Raw genomic sequence first — 14,845 nt, forward strand, 5'->3', positions numbered from 1 at the left:
TGTGCTAGATATATTATTACTCCATAATATGCAATAGTAAGAAGAAACAATCTACTTAGGTAACTATTTTTTAAGTGTTCAATGAGAAAAGTAGGAAAAAGTAGGGAAAAAAACCCAATATATTTGTATGTTAGAAACACAGTCATAAAACAACACAACAGATTTTACATGATAATACACATATGATAAATCCAGATATCAAACATGAACTCAGTTCCTATGGAGGAAATGGGAAGAGGAATGGGAATTAAAGGAGAAAAAATAAAATAATTAAAACAAGAGAGAAGCCTTGCACAGATCTATAACAACAACTTGCTTTAAACTGAGGAGTATGTTTAATTCAGTTCTCTGTACTTGAGTTTAGTTTTTGAAAGTATGTGTATATGGGGAATTCCTATCGTGGTTCAACAGTAATGAACCTGACTAGTACCCCTGAGGAGTCCAATTCCTGGCCTCGCTCAGTGGGTTAAGGAGCCAGTGTTGCCATGAGCAGTGGTGTAGGTTGAAGAGCAGCTCACATCCTGCATTGCTGTGGCTGTGGTGTAGGCTGGCAGCTATAGTTGTGATTCGACCCCTAGCCTGGAAACCTCCATATGCCACAGGTGTGGGCCCCCCTGCAAAAAAAAGACCAAAAAAAAAAAAGTGTGTGTATGTATAATATATTAAAATGTCTAAAAAAGTAAACAGTAAAATATTAATGGTGGTTATCTCTCTGGGAGTGGTATGAAAGGTGAATCTTTTATTCTACACTGAATAAATAATTGTGTAGTAAGTCAAATGCATTGCTTATGTCTCAAAAACTCATCTTAATACTCAGAACTACTTTCCTGCTTTTGGACAGATGTATAATAACCTACTACATTCAGCTGCCTGTGTGGTCACAGTCATTTTATTGTTTTTCCAGAATGTTCCAAAATAACTCTGGAACAAGACCAGTGGGACCACCAGATAGCTATCTAGCCTCACCCTTCTTCCCAAGCAAGTGAAGACCAAGCCTCCATCGGGCTTTGGCAGAAACTTCTGTGGGACCCAGGGTAACAGGAGGAAGAGGGGTAGCACTCAACTTTGTCAAGAGTCAGCTCACTCAGCCTCTGAAAAGCTGGCTTGGGCAGCAGTTGCCAAAGACAAAGGTTCCACCTAAGGGTGGAAACTCTATTTGCAGCTTTGTAGACACAGGTGTTCTTCCAGGAGACTTCAGACCTGCAGTGTGGGACCGCGTTTGGCCAGGAATAGCTCAGAAGGCCTTCCCCTCAGAAGCCAGCTCTTGAGGCCTTCAGTGTATGTTCTAACTATATTTGGCAACATAAACCAAAGAGGTCAGTGGCTTAGCTCAAGAGGGAAAAAAAAAAAAAGACTATTTCTGATTTATAATCTCCGCTTCAAACCAGGTCCAAGAATTTAAAAACTCACTTCATTTATTTATTTTGCACTCACTGAGCATACCGCTGAAGCAGTTCTGGTTTCCAGTCCTACCAGCCTCATGTAAATCCTTCAGAACCGCAGGTGTAAATCACCTACCCAAGTCATCTCTATATTAGAGGACATTTGGGGACATCTGGCTTGAGAATCCTCATGTTAAAATTATCTCACCTTACTCTCTATGTCTTCATAGCATCAAAATAGCCTGTGGCCCTTGAGTGCAAATCCAGACTCCAGCCCTGATTACTCACTGTGTGACCTTGGCTAAGTTACTTTATGTCTCTGAAGTTCAATTTCCTTATCCACACCCGGAGATAATAGCACCTACTCCACAAGGCTGCTGTAAGAATTAAATGAGATAAGGTTATAAAGTGTCTAGGAGAATGTCTGATCCAAAGTAGGTGCTAAAAAAAGAATCCATTTCCCTTCCTCCCCATCACTCTCTTCCACCCTTAGCTGTTCAGCCAAGGTGTTGGCTTTTTAAGAAATTGCTTGGTACATTGTGTTTGATTACAAATGGATGGATGGTACCATTCCCACAGCCAGCAACAGTAGCTAAAGATAAAAGCTGCGACTACTCCTCAGCCGCCGACAGGTCAGATCAGCTCACAAATGACTCACCACTGTTGATAAATGATGTGTTCTTGGCATCAAGAGGCAGTATCCTGACAGGCTTTGACACCTTACAAAAAAAAAAATCGAGATGGAGGGTTGAGGCTCTCACAGAAAAGGTCCCCAGGAGCTGGAAGATGACCTTCAGTCAATTCTGAACTTGTACCACCAGATGGGTCTTAGGAGGGTCTCTTGTGTCTCTTCAAACCTGTCTCTGATCACAGAATTTTGGGTTGGGAAGGACTCCAGCTGAGCAGCTGCCTCTTTATCTCAGAGCTGAACTATCTCCTTCACTTGCCTTGGACTCCCTGAAGGGAGTCATAAGACTCCCTGGGCAGAAGGCTATGATGCCCGTTCCCTGCTCAGAACAGCCCCAAGCTAGTGCCCAACCTGCCTTTGGCAGCTTTGTCTGCTGGCTAAAACCCTGCCAGGGTGAGGTTTGGCTCAAGGGCTCTGTGGCTATGGGACAAACCTTGGCTTAAGGAAAAGGGGGAGTATTTAATCCCAAGCCACTGTCTGCAAGGCTGAAGTGTTTGTGGCTCTCTGGTTTTTGTAGCCCCTTCAGACCACCCAGAACCACTCACCGGCTCAGAAATTTCCAAAGTGGAATTTTCAGTCACTCTTTCATTCATACATCCCCTGTACGTTGTATAGTGCTTGGCACAGAGTTCCCTTTAAGTGAACATTTACTAGAATGCCCTTGAAGATACGGGTGGTCTGTTGCTGCATTTGTAACCCCCTGAATTCTGATGAATCTCACAAAATTGTTAAGACCAAATAGGACAATGAACTGTATGAAGACTGACAGTTAACAGCCAGGTACTGAAAACTGAGGCCTTGGATGATCTTAAAAAAATTCCATGTCGTAGAATCTACTTCCTTTGAAACTGAAGCTGCTTCAGAAGCAGATTGTCTCTGGACCCCAGACCTCAGATCTCTTTCAGGGTCATGCAGTTTTGTTTGTTTTTCTGAAAGGAACTACCATCAGCTCTCAGAAGGGGCCTTGCAGTACGCAATGGATGCAAAAGTCCCAGGAGAAGGTAGGCTACCCTGGAAACATTTCTGTTATCCAAACTCACACTCATATTTTCTTCACCAGCAGAATTTCTGGGATCAGAAGCACCAACATTTCAGTGATGCTTTGACGTGGAAGGGCCAGGGACTCTTTCTGGAAAGGACAAGCCCTTGGACTCCATCCTGGGTCTTCAGGATATTGGTTGAAACCAATATGAGGGTGTCTTCCCTTATCCTTTCCCTTCTGTCCTGTTTCCATGTCCCCTGCCCTTCTAGTCACTCAGTGAGGCTTAGCGTGCAGCTTCAATCACCAGAACTGGGTCCACCGTCCACCGTCTAATGTATAGATTTAACCAGAGGCAGAAGGAAGAAGGGAGAGAAATGATGGCTGGAGAGAAGTGGAGAAAAAATGAAAAAGCCTTGGGGAGGAGGAAGGAAGAGGAGAGCTGCAAGGGGAGGTGGAACAATGAAGGTCTCAGGCCTTCGCAGGCGCACGGTTCCAGCGGCACGTCCGTCCCCCCCGCCTCCGGCCAGCAGCTGCACGCTGCGCAGCGTGTGGGCGCTGAGTCACGGTCCCAGAACAGGGAGCCGCCGTGCAGGTCTAGGGGGGGGCCGGTCCTGGTTGGCATCTGCAAACTGTTTTTTTCTTTCCTCTTTCATTAAGGCTGTGTGCTGACTCCCACGTAGGAAGGCTTATTAAACCGCACGTACTGCCAGAAGACTCCCGGGCTCGTCCGAGGTGGCCGGCTGGGGGCGCCGCAGCATCGCTTATGAGCCCGCAGGCTGGCTGGAGCACCCGGCTGGGAGAAAACTGGAGTTGGTGGCCCGGCTTCGAGTTTCCCAGAGGAGGTTGCAATTTTTGCTGGAGTCGCTTCTACCTCTGGCACCTCTGCTGCCCGGGGAAACTCATCTTGAAGGTCTCGGAGGTGCGCTTTACGTGAGCAACTCCATAAACTTATAGGACTCTGTTGTACAATTTGGAGAGTCCAGGCTCGCTTCCCCCGCTAGGACTCAACCTACCCCACCCGGCCCGGCTGCCACACGAGTCTGTGATCTGGCACATCCCCGCGAAGCCCCGACCAGCACGCGATACTGGCGCTCCGCACGCCGGCACGGAAAGAGTATTGCTCTGATAGCTCAGCCAGTGCGAAGACCCGCCAGCACGCGCCGACACAGCCTCCTACCTTCCCACCCAGGCTCCCGTGCGCACCAGGACCGGGGGCACCCTCCCTCCCAAGACTCGTGACCCGAGAATGAATCATCATTGAGACAGTTTATTGGTTTGCTACTTCGCATATCACCCATTTTATGTAAATAGATTATACAGATATGGTGTTTTCTTCTTCCCCAAGAGGCATCCAGACTCTCTTTCACGCACACACACACACACACTCTCACATTTCGCGCAGCAAACAATGTTACACCTCGCTGAGACATTCACATATTAAAATAGAGGGGAGGGGAACAATACAATTGTTTTAAAATGCCCTTAATACAATATATAACGTACAAAAATATCTCTATATTTGAAGTTACAAAAAAAAATCTTGACAGCAACAAACTTAAATATTGATAGTTACCTCTTTATATACAACATACATTGCACTTTTCCTCTCTAGGTTTTGGAAAGTTCAAGTAATAGTGAGGCTTGCGCCCTGTTGGGGTTATTCCCCTTCAGAAATCAGTTTGTGGGCGGCACGGCAGTGGCTCAGACCCTTGCCCCTGGGGGTCTAAGCATTTACTTCGCAGTTTCTCCTCTCCGTGAGCCTGGCAGATGACACTCCTTTGGATTCCTCTGCACCCTCCACCCCCACCCGGGGACCCGGGCTGGATTAAGCCGAAGAGAACACTGCCTCCAAGCAGGACGGGTTCCTGAAAATGCAGGGCTCGCCGCTGGTCTGTGCCTCCCGGACTCTCGGTCTCTCAATGCTGTCTCTGCCCGGGCCCCAGCCGCTGAGGGGCTCGGCTCCGGGAAGCCCCCCGCCCCAGGAAGCGCCGGCATGATGCATGCGCGACTGTTCGCTGCTGCCACAGTAGGCGCCTAAATCCTAAAGAGAGTGGCGAGCACTTGATGCGCCGGGGAGGCCGGGGCCCCGTGCGCCTGTGGCTCCTGGGACCTCAGAGTCCGGCCCAGGCTGGCTTCGGGCAGAGAGCGTCGGCGCCGGCGGCCGTAGCCCTGGGGGCTGATCTTGCTCCGGGGGGCGACGCCGTCCTTGTCTTTGTCCGTGAACTGGTAGATCTGGTGCGCCAGCTTCTGCACGGTGCACGTCCCAAAGCGACAGCCGAAGCTCCGCAGGCCCTGGAAGTTGTTCATACTCTGGCGGTAGCGCTTGACTCGGATGCGGGCTGCATCCGGAATGCTGGAGAGGGGAAGGAAGGCAACGTGAGACCCCCATCAAGCAAGTCTTTGGCCCCCGCCACCGAGAACGGAGCCTTTCTAGGACCAGAGGGAGCTGGAAACTGCTACCTCTATCTGAACTGCCATACAGCCCTGATGATCCCCAGGGGCAGGGCAATGGAGGAGGGTTCTTCTTGCCCACCCCGCCTAGGCGTCTGGCATAGTTACCTGGCCTGGGGGCTGCGAGAGGAGCCCTTCACATCCTGGGGCCGAATGACAGTCTGGGCAGGCCCGGCCTTCAAGTCGGCGATCCCGGTGGGGTAGCTGCTGGACAGCCGAAGTTCTCTTTTTCCACGACTTAGAGCCCACTTATTCCATCTAAAAAACATAAATAGACTTGATTCGCAATTGTCCAGGCGAGGTGCTGGCCGGTCCCCGCTTCTATTCACTTCTAACCCCTCTGGCACCAATGGTCAGTTCCCCTTGTCTTGCAGGTACCAGAACTGGGGAAGGCGCTGCCCGAGCGAGACTCACTTCTTTCGGAACTCTGCCGCCACGTCGAGCCGAGCTGTGTCAGCGCCCAGGAAGGCGAGCGAGCCCAGGTACATGAGGGCTACGGGAACCAGCTTCATCCCGGCTGAGATGTGCAGACCCTGAGATAGGAGAGAGAAGAGCCGAGGGTGAGCGCCCGGGCCCGCCGCACCGCCGGGCGGGGCACGGAGGCGGGCGGGGGACCCCGGCGCGGGCAGGCTCAGCCCGCGCTCTGCCTGACTCAGACGCTTATCTCCCCGGGGCGCAGAGAGGCGCCAGCGGCATTTGCACCCGCCAGGCGGGTGACAGGCCCCGCAGGGGAGGCCACTGCCCCGCGCCAGGCTCCCGGAGGTTCCCCTCTCAACTTGTCGTAATTTGCCTGACAGAGCAGAGGGGACTGGGTTTCTGGAGTTTCAACTGTATCCACAAGCTGGGCGTGGGATGGGGGATGCACCCAGCAGAGGACCCTCCAAAGTGGACAGCACTCCTCACCCAGAGCTCCCAGTCTCCGGCTTGGGCAACCCCCACCCCCACCCGCTTTAACCCGCTCCGCTTTTGGTGCTTACCTGCTAAGGGGGTGATCTGCCAAGATTTGGGAAGATGAAGTCTGAGACGTCCCTCTGGCAGTGGCAAAACCCCGACGTCCAAGCTGTGGTAAGAAACTAGAGGTGGCAAGGCTCGAGCTGTTCCGCCTCAGTGTCACCAAGAAACCACTGAGTGGCCGGCTCTCGTTCCTCGGCTTTATAAGAGCGCAGGGGGCGGGGCCTAGGCTGCCCTCGCGCCCTCCCTTTCTTCCCTTGGGCGCGCACTCTGCAATCAGGCGCGCGCATTGCTTGCTTGAGGGTACGTGCTTTGGGTGGGGGCGAGGTGGGGGGCGTCCCTCATACCGAGAGGGCTCAGAGATGAGCTCCAGGAGATAGGTGCAAGAACTGCCCCAGCCCTGACTCTCCCTGCACGGGGTTCAGACTTTAAGCCGAGCCGAAGTGAGGCTGTACAGCCTCTTGAGGTCCTTACCCAGGACCTATGCAGCCAAGAGTGTAAGGTCTCCTGACACAGAACTTCAAGAGCCAGCATACGGTAGCACGCAGATGACTTGAACCCAGGACCTTGGGAGCTGTGCCCTCTAGTGGACCGCGCCCCCTGCCGGCTCGGCGCCTGACCTGGCCGCGACCCTAGACGCTCCCAGAGCCTCAGGGGCAGGGCACACACAGAGCACAGCTGAGAGGAGGGGGGCTTGCCAGTGGCGGAGACTCCGGGGTTCTGGAATGGACTAGCAAGATTTCGCAATAGGGGCAAGGCTCAGAAAGACTGATTTGACAATTGGGATTTAGAGAGGGGAGTTATCTGAAGTTTCAGAATTTGCGTGCCTATTTGGAAATTTAGGAATAACCAAAATTAGGAGGAAGAATAACCTTTTCGTCCCCCCCCCCAGTAATCCAATTATGCCTTATAAGGTTACAACCTGAAAGTTTGCCTTGCTGCCCTCGAAGCCTACGTTCACCCCTTGTAAACGTGAGAATTTACTGCCAGGGAGCACACTAATGCTTCATGAATGTTAATCGCTTTACAGTTTACAAAGCATGGCCACATCCTGATCTTTGATCCTCACACCTACCCTTGAGTTAGATGAGGAAGGTAACACCGATTTTCTACTTGGTGAAATGAGAAAATTAAGATTCACAGGGGGTCTCATTTGCCCAAAGTCACATCAAAGGTGGTAAGCAGTAGTGTCCTGGACTCACTGGACTGGGGCTCAGCGTGAATTTTTCTAGGCTGGGGTCATCATGCCATCAAAGGGGGTTGGAGAGTCCTAGCTCCCGCCCAAGGATTTTGCCTGTTCATGATGAATCACCCCCAAGCCTGTTTTGTCACCCGTTTATGCTCTTCCATCACTGCTTCTTGACTTCACTTTCTCATTTAGCTTCTGGGGTGGAATGGGGGAGGGGTTGCACTCCGCCTCCTGGGCTCCCTACTTCTTGCAGGAGGGCTTCTCATGTCCTATCACCCACTACTCTGGATGTAGGTCCATGAAGCCCAGGGCCTAAACTGAGAAGCAGAGAGAGCAGGTCCACTGGAACTCTGGACCAGCTTCTAAATCTCATCCTGTGTACATGGGCAAATCACATCTCTTCTATAATTTCACTGTGTACATGGGCAAATCACATCTCTTTTATAATTTCCTCATTTACAACCTGCCCCTGGTAGATCTCTAAGCTTCCTACCTGCTCTGCCATACCGGTTCTGAGAATCCGTGCACAGGCGGCTGGCGCTGAAGCCTGCGGACCTTGCCTGGCCTGGGCAGTGTACTGCTGGCTCAGCCACCTTTCCACTCCAGGACTGACTGGTGGACATTGCACCCGGGGAAGGAACGGCTGCGCCGAAGTTATTTATTCTGAGGACCCTTCCCCCAGGAAGTCACCTGAGCAGTCCTGAGCTCCAGCTGAGGGCGGGGGACAGATTCCGGGTTCGGGCTCGGGATCCGGACTCCGCGGGTCGGAAAGGTGCAGCGCAGCGCACTGGCTGGGTTCCAGCCACCCCGCTGACCAAAGGGCAGTCGCCACAGCAGACCGGGTCTGCGGCTCGTCGGCCCGCACTGCGGACAGCAGGTATTAACTGAGCGCCTGTTCTGTTTCTAGGAGTCTCCCCAGTATAACTATTCTCTTTTTCTCGCTCATGACTCATTTCTCATCGCTTCCTTTCAGTTCGTCCCTTGAGATTCAGACTCTTCGCAGCGACCCTGTCTGGGACCGATCAGTCAGTCCTGAGGATGCGACCAGCTGGGTCCACGCCAAGACAGGTTTTTACTTTCATTTCCCCGGCGCGCTCTTTCGACTGCCGGGGAGGTCAAGGACAGCTGGGCGCCGGTCCGCAGCCAGGGAAGGTCCCGTGGTCTGGACTCGTTCCTTCCAGTTCCCACCAGCCCTGGAGTGTTCGACCTGCAGAGGACTCTTCAGCTGTACCTCGTGGCTTCCTCGCTGTGTCTTCCAGGGGAGCCCTGATTCCATGGGGGAGGAGGGATCGAGGCGATCGGGGTAGGGATGGGGACTGAGCTTTCACTCCTGCAGGACCGCGAAGCGTGCTCTTGGCGGGGCAGACTTCTCTTTGAGCTGCTAGAAGCTTCAACAAGTAAACCCAACCCAGGAGTGGAGACTCTGCCGGGCTCCAGTGCCTGCGCCAGCAGCGTAGAGACCTGGCCAAGAATTCCCACCTGAGAGCCTTGCTACGCGCTTATCAGCCCAGGTGCGCCTTGTAGTTCTGGCACTTAGAGGTCTGATGCTTGAGAACTCCGTAAATCCTTTCTTTAAGCAAAGCCCTGGGTTGGCAGCTGGGGATTTGGCTAGAACAGCCACACCTCGGAAAATGTGTGTGTGTGTGTGTGTGTGTGTGTGTGTATACACACGCGCGCGCCCACGTGCGTCCGCGACAAGGGCCAGAGGGTACCCCAAAGTGTGGTGGAGTATAAGTTGAAAAAAAGATATAAAGTTTGCCAAATGTTGGCATCTGTTTTTTCCCCGTGGTACCTCGTGTTTGTTTACTTACTGGTTAAAGGGGAAAATAAATGACTAGGATGCTTTCTCGGCTAAACATCGGATCTGGAAGGAAACAACATAGCTGGCGTTCTGTTTCTGGTGATTTGTTAACGTGGGGTTTCATCCATCCAAGTTGCAGTGATTGTACATACACATTAAGTACAAGGAAGGAAGGACGGAAGTGAAGGAAGAAACATCTTCAAAATCTCACTGGCAAGAGAAGGGAAAGAAAAAAAAAATTCTGGTTACTGAAGATCCACTTTTTTTGTTTGCACCCAAGTGTTTTCAAAGGGTAAGATTGTAAATAAACCCCCAAAGTACTGTAATAAATGATGTATCCTGACATCATATAAGTGGACATACAAATATGCTGAAGCCATGTTGTATAATGGTGTCTTAACTTCACATTCCAACTGAATTATTTTTAGGCCTTGTTAAACCCAAGCCTTATTCTTAGTAATATTTGGAGTTTTAAAAAACTTGTGGTGGTGGTTTCTCAGCTAACACTGTGGACACAATCCATAGGGCCAGCATGACCATGCTCAGGTCATGAAGAAAAGAACTGACAAACAATAAGTAATATTAATAATGTCAATAAGAATAACTAAACTTGAATAGCCAAGTGCACTGCCAATAATTATCTCTGATGCCTCTTTTTTCAAACAGGAAATTTTACAATGCATTTATTATTCATATGGCTCAAAATGCCTCTGCTTGTCTTGTTTACCAAGTCCATTTGAAAACAAGTTTCAAGAAACATCCGGGAGTCATAACACCAAATAGTTTAGAGAAAGAACCCAATCAGCTTCTTAGATTTAGTCACTCACAGGAAGAAGTAAAGCAGGATACTAAGCTCAAGCCTTTTTTTTTTTTTTTTTTTTTTTGAGGGGGGGACTCTGACTTCTGCAAGGAGCTAATAAAATATAGATCTTTTCCAGAAAAAAATGCACATATACATGAACCAATTTCAGTATAAAATAAACATAAAATTTCAGAAGATTGACCAACTAAAGAATGCTGACATAGGAGTTCCCGCTGTAGTGCAGTGGGTTAGGGATCCAACTGTAGCAGCTTGGGTCACTGTTCAGGCGGGAGTTCAATCCCCAGTCCGGCTCAGTGGGTTAAGGATCTGGTGTTGCTGCAGCTGTGGCACAGATTCTATCTCTGGCCTGAGAATTTCCATATGCTGTGGGTGTGGCAAAAAAAAAAAAAAAGAATAAAAAGCACTGTTTCTATAGCCTTAATTTCTCTCTTGGAGAAGTGGAGGCAAAGAGGGCAGTTAACCTTTCTCTTTTTAGGGCATAGAATTTTCCAGAGCATCAGTATAAAGACAATTCTTTTGCTGCCCCATTTTTGTGCCCCTGCACAAAACAGATGGATAGAAATAACCAGTCCTTTGTATGTGATAAAGCCAGAAGACAAATCTTTCCAAAGCTTAAGGAATATAAGTTGCTATAGGACAGAAAAGAGAAGACGGTTAACATACGGAAGCTTCTTATACCAACAGCTAAAACAGAACAAGATTCTTTTATTTATTTATTTATTTATTTATTTATTTTGTCTTTTTTTGCTATTTCTAGGGCCGCTCCTTCGGCATATGGAGGTTCCCAGGCTAGGGGTCGAATTGGAGCTGTAGCTGCCAGCCTACACCAGAGCCACAGCAACGCGGGATCCGAGCCGCGTCTGCGACCTACACCACAGCTCACAGCAACGCCGGATCCTTAACCCACTGAGCAAGGACAGGGACCGAACACGCAACCTCATGGTTCCTAGTCGGATTCACCAACCACTGCGCCACGATGGGAACTCCTAGAACAAGATTCTGAAATGACTTCAAGAGAAATTTACTACTGATGGCACAATGAATGGCATTAACAAATGGAGTATAAGAGAGGTGATTAAATCATTTGGAGTTAACGAGAGCTATTATCATACTGCCTGACCCCAAGTAGGAATCCTGTACTATCAGATTAGAACGAGTGGAATGAGTCAATTCTAGTGTATGTGCCTACATGAATTTATTCCTTCAAATATTTACTGAGCATGTATTATGTGTCTAGCTCTGTGCTAAGTGCTGTTAACACAACAATCAGCAATGCAAGTAGCATTCTTTTTTTTTTTTTTTTTTTTTTTTTTGTCTTTTTGCTATTTCTTTGGGCCGCTTCCGCGGCATATGGAGGTTCCCAGGCTAGGGGTCAAATCGGAGCTGTAGCCACTGGCCTATGCCAGAGCCACAGCAACGTGGGATCCGAGTCGCGTCTGCGACCTACACCACAGCTCACAGCAATGCCAGATTGTTAACCCACTGAGCAAGGGCAGGGACCGAACCCGCAACCTCATGGTTCCTAGTCGGATTGGTTAACCACTGTGCCACAACGGGAACCCCGCAAGTATCATTCTTGCCCTCAATAAGCTTACAGCATGGCAGGGTAGCCAAACAAATCCTCACAGGAATAAATACATGATTATAAACTGTGGTAAGTGTGCCAAAGGAAAAGCAAGATTAGGGGAACCTAAAGTTTTAAATGGAAGGAACATCATGTGCAAATACTTAGTGATGAGAAAGAACTTCATACATTAGAGAAAACAAAAGGAGGCCACTGGGGTTGAAACGAATTGAGTGAAGAAGAGAGGTATGAAATGAGATTAAGGAGGTCATCACAGTTGGGATAAATAGAACCCTTTGGAATCCGATGAAGGTTTTGCACTTAATTCATGGTGACTTGGTAAATTATTGAAAGGTTTCGTGATAGAAGAGACAAGATCTAATATATATTTATTTAAAAGATCACTGTGGGATGGAGTTCCCATAGTGGTGCAGTAGAAACGAATCCGACTAGGAACCATGAGGTTGTGGGTTCCATCTCTGGCCTTGCTCAGTGGGTTAAGGATCCAGCATTGCCATGAGCTGTGGCTGTACTACAGCTCCGATTTGACCCCTAGCCTGGGAACCTCTGACGTATCCATGAGGACACAGGTTCCATCCTTGGCCTTGCTCAGTTAAGGATCCGGCATTTCTGTGAGCTCAGATCTAGCATGGCTGTGGCTGTACTACAGCTCCTATTCGACCCCTAGCCTGGGAACCTCCATATGCCGTGGGGTGGGGCCCAAAAGGACAAAAGACAAAAAGAAAAAAAAAAAAAAAAAGATCATTGTGGGAGTTCCCGTCATGGCTCAGCAGAAACGAATCTGACGTATCCATGAGGACACAGGTTCCATCCTTGGCCTTGCTCAGTTAAGGATCCGGCATTTCTGTGAGCTGTGGTATAGGTGGCAGACTTGGATCGGATCCTGTGTTGCTACGGCTGTGGCAGAGGCCAGCAGCTGTAGCTCTGATTCGACCCCTAGCCTGAGAACTTGCATATGCTGAGGGTGTGGCCCTAAAACGACAAAAGAAATAAAATAAAAGATCACTGTGTCCGTTGAATGTGATTAGGAAGGAGCAATGCAGTAGTGGAGCCCTGGAGAGTTTACACAGGGCCTCATGCTTGGTTCAATGCTCTGCTTGTTGCTGTTTTGAAATTCTTTCTTTCCAAATTTCTTTCTTTTTATGGCTGTACCTGTGGCCTATCTGAGGTGAATCTGTGACCTACACCACAGCTTGGGGCAAGGCAGTATCCTTAACTCACTAATCCAGGACAGGGATTGAACCTGCATCCTCACAGATACTAGATAACCTGCTGAGCCACAATGGGAACTCCTGTTTTGAAATTCTTAATAACTTTTAAACAGAGAGAATCCTACATTAGCATTTTGCTTTAGGCTATGCAAATTATGTAGCCAGTCCCCCTCACCAAATAAATAGGCAATCTAAGTAAAAGCAGCCTTCAATCTCTCATGGCACCTATTTATACTATAGCTGCTAATGTCAGAAGTACTTCATATGGGTGTCAATTCAATTATTCATACAATCACACATGTGAAAGCAATTGCAGTACATTTTTTCTTTTTTTTTTTTTTCTTTTTTATCTTTCTAGGCTGCGCCCTTGGCATATGGAGGTTCCCAAGCTAGGGGTCGAATTGGAGCTACAGCTGCCAGCCTACACCATGGCCTCAGCAACGCAGGATCTGAGCCATGTCTGCGACCTACACCATAGCTCATGGCAATGATGGATCCTTAATCCACTGAGCAAGGTCAGGGATGGAACCGGCATCCTCATGGAAACCAGTTGGGTTTGTAAACCGCTGAGCCAGGACCAGAACTCCTAGCACAATTCCATTAGCCATCTCTGAAGCCTAAAATACACCCCAAACATACAATCAAGGTAGAAACAGTGTGTTTCCTATACAGATTTAATTTGAAGACAGGATTCATAATCTACTTACTGTCCTGAAATTGCACCTACATGGAAAGTCAGGAGCCACCAATGCAGCAGCTATTCCCATAGTCAAGGTGGAAGGTGACAGTAGCTCAGACTAGGGTAGTGGCAGTGAGGTGGGAGAGAAGGCTACATATTTGGGAAGCAGGATCAGCAGAACTGAGTGATGAATGTGGGGCTGAGAGAGGGGCAGGTATGAAGGGTAAGCAATCTTTCAGTCTGGCCCATTTGGGCCACTGAGTGGATGGAGGTGTGGCAATGAGTCAGGGAATTTTCTACAACAGCTGCTTAGTCGCCTTTGTTACTGGATAGTAGAGACCATTTGAAGAGGTCCCAGCCCTGCCTGCAGCATTTGGTCAAGGAAAACTCATATTGCCTTTCTGAACTGTGGTGGCTAACCACAGGAAGCCCTTGAATGACTGTACAGATCAACCACTACACCATGACAGCCAGCTGAATATAGGAGCAGCAGGCTGATAATTCTTGCTCACTAGTAATCAGCTCCTTTTTGTCTTCTAAAGCATAAAAAAAGGCATTTGCTGCAGTTCCCGTAGTGGCTCAGTGGTTAACGAATCCGACTAGGAACCATGAGGTTGAGGGTTCGATTCCTGGCCTCCCTCAGTGGGTTAAGGATCCAGCATTGTCGTGAGCTGTGGTGTAGGTCACAGACGTGGCTCGGATCTGGTGTTGCTGTGGCTGTGGTGTAGGCTGGCGGCTACAGCTCCGGTTGGACCCCTAGCCTGGGAACCTCCATATGCTCCGGGTGAGGCCCTAGAAAACACAACAAGACAAAAAAAGGCATTTGCTGCATATACATCATCATTGGGTTGCATAGTCTTCCTCCCTTCCTGCTCCTGCCAGCCTTCTGTGAAACAACAAATCTGGGTTTGCTTTATTCCCTCACTCTTTGGTGAAAGGTGATTGTGGTTATCGCAGGGGATGGTCTGGCCTTCAGCCAACCTCAGTAATCAGGCTGTCTTGTCAAGGCTTATCAGTTTCAGCAGACTGGCAGCTGTTGGCTGAGAAGCAAACACAGTTTCAGTGTATGCTAAATATGTTCATGTGTGTATACAAACACATAG

The 14,845-nt window shown here is 49.1% G+C and overlaps 1 protein-coding gene and 1 long non-coding RNA gene across 2 annotated transcripts; one reads left to right on the top strand and one right to left on the bottom strand.

The window, feature by feature from the left end:
* Positions 4,308-6,606, bottom strand: ADM (adrenomedullin). The gene is made up of 4 exons (NM_214107.1): positions 6,481-6,606; positions 5,918-6,036; positions 5,612-5,761; positions 4,308-5,405 (listed from the first exon to the last, which is right to left on the bottom strand). Exons 2-4 carry the CDS (start codon positions 6,013-6,015, stop codon positions 5,087-5,089), a joined length of 567 nt encoding a protein of 188 aa, NP_999272.1. The 5' UTR covers positions 6,016-6,036; positions 6,481-6,606; the 3' UTR covers positions 4,308-5,086.
* Positions 7,038-9,810, top strand: LOC100525978. Its single transcript, XR_301768.3, has 2 exons — positions 7,038-8,520; positions 8,617-9,810. It is a non-coding gene; the product is annotated as an uncharacterized LOC100525978 (long non-coding RNA).

Source organism: Sus scrofa, chromosome 2, assembly GCF_000003025.6.
Source record: "Sus scrofa isolate TJ Tabasco breed Duroc chromosome 2, Sscrofa11.1, whole genome shotgun sequence".
Classification (NCBI taxonomy): domain Eukaryota; kingdom Metazoa; phylum Chordata; class Mammalia; order Artiodactyla; family Suidae; genus Sus; species Sus scrofa.

Bases quoted from the DNA above. Each gene is read 5' to 3' on its own strand.
- ADM (NM_214107.1), bottom strand. From the start codon at position 6,015: ATGAAGCTGGTTCCCGTAGCCCTCATGTACCTGGGCTCGCTCGCCTTC. The intron at 5,762-5,917 runs GTGAGTCTCGCT...TATGTTTTTTAG, and splicing joins GCGGCAGAGTTCCGAAAGAA to ATGGAATAAGTGGGCTCTAA. The intron at 5,406-5,611 runs GTAACTATGCCA...TCCCCTCTCCAG, and splicing joins TCTCGCAGCCCCCAGGCCAG to CATTCCGGATGCAGCCCGCA.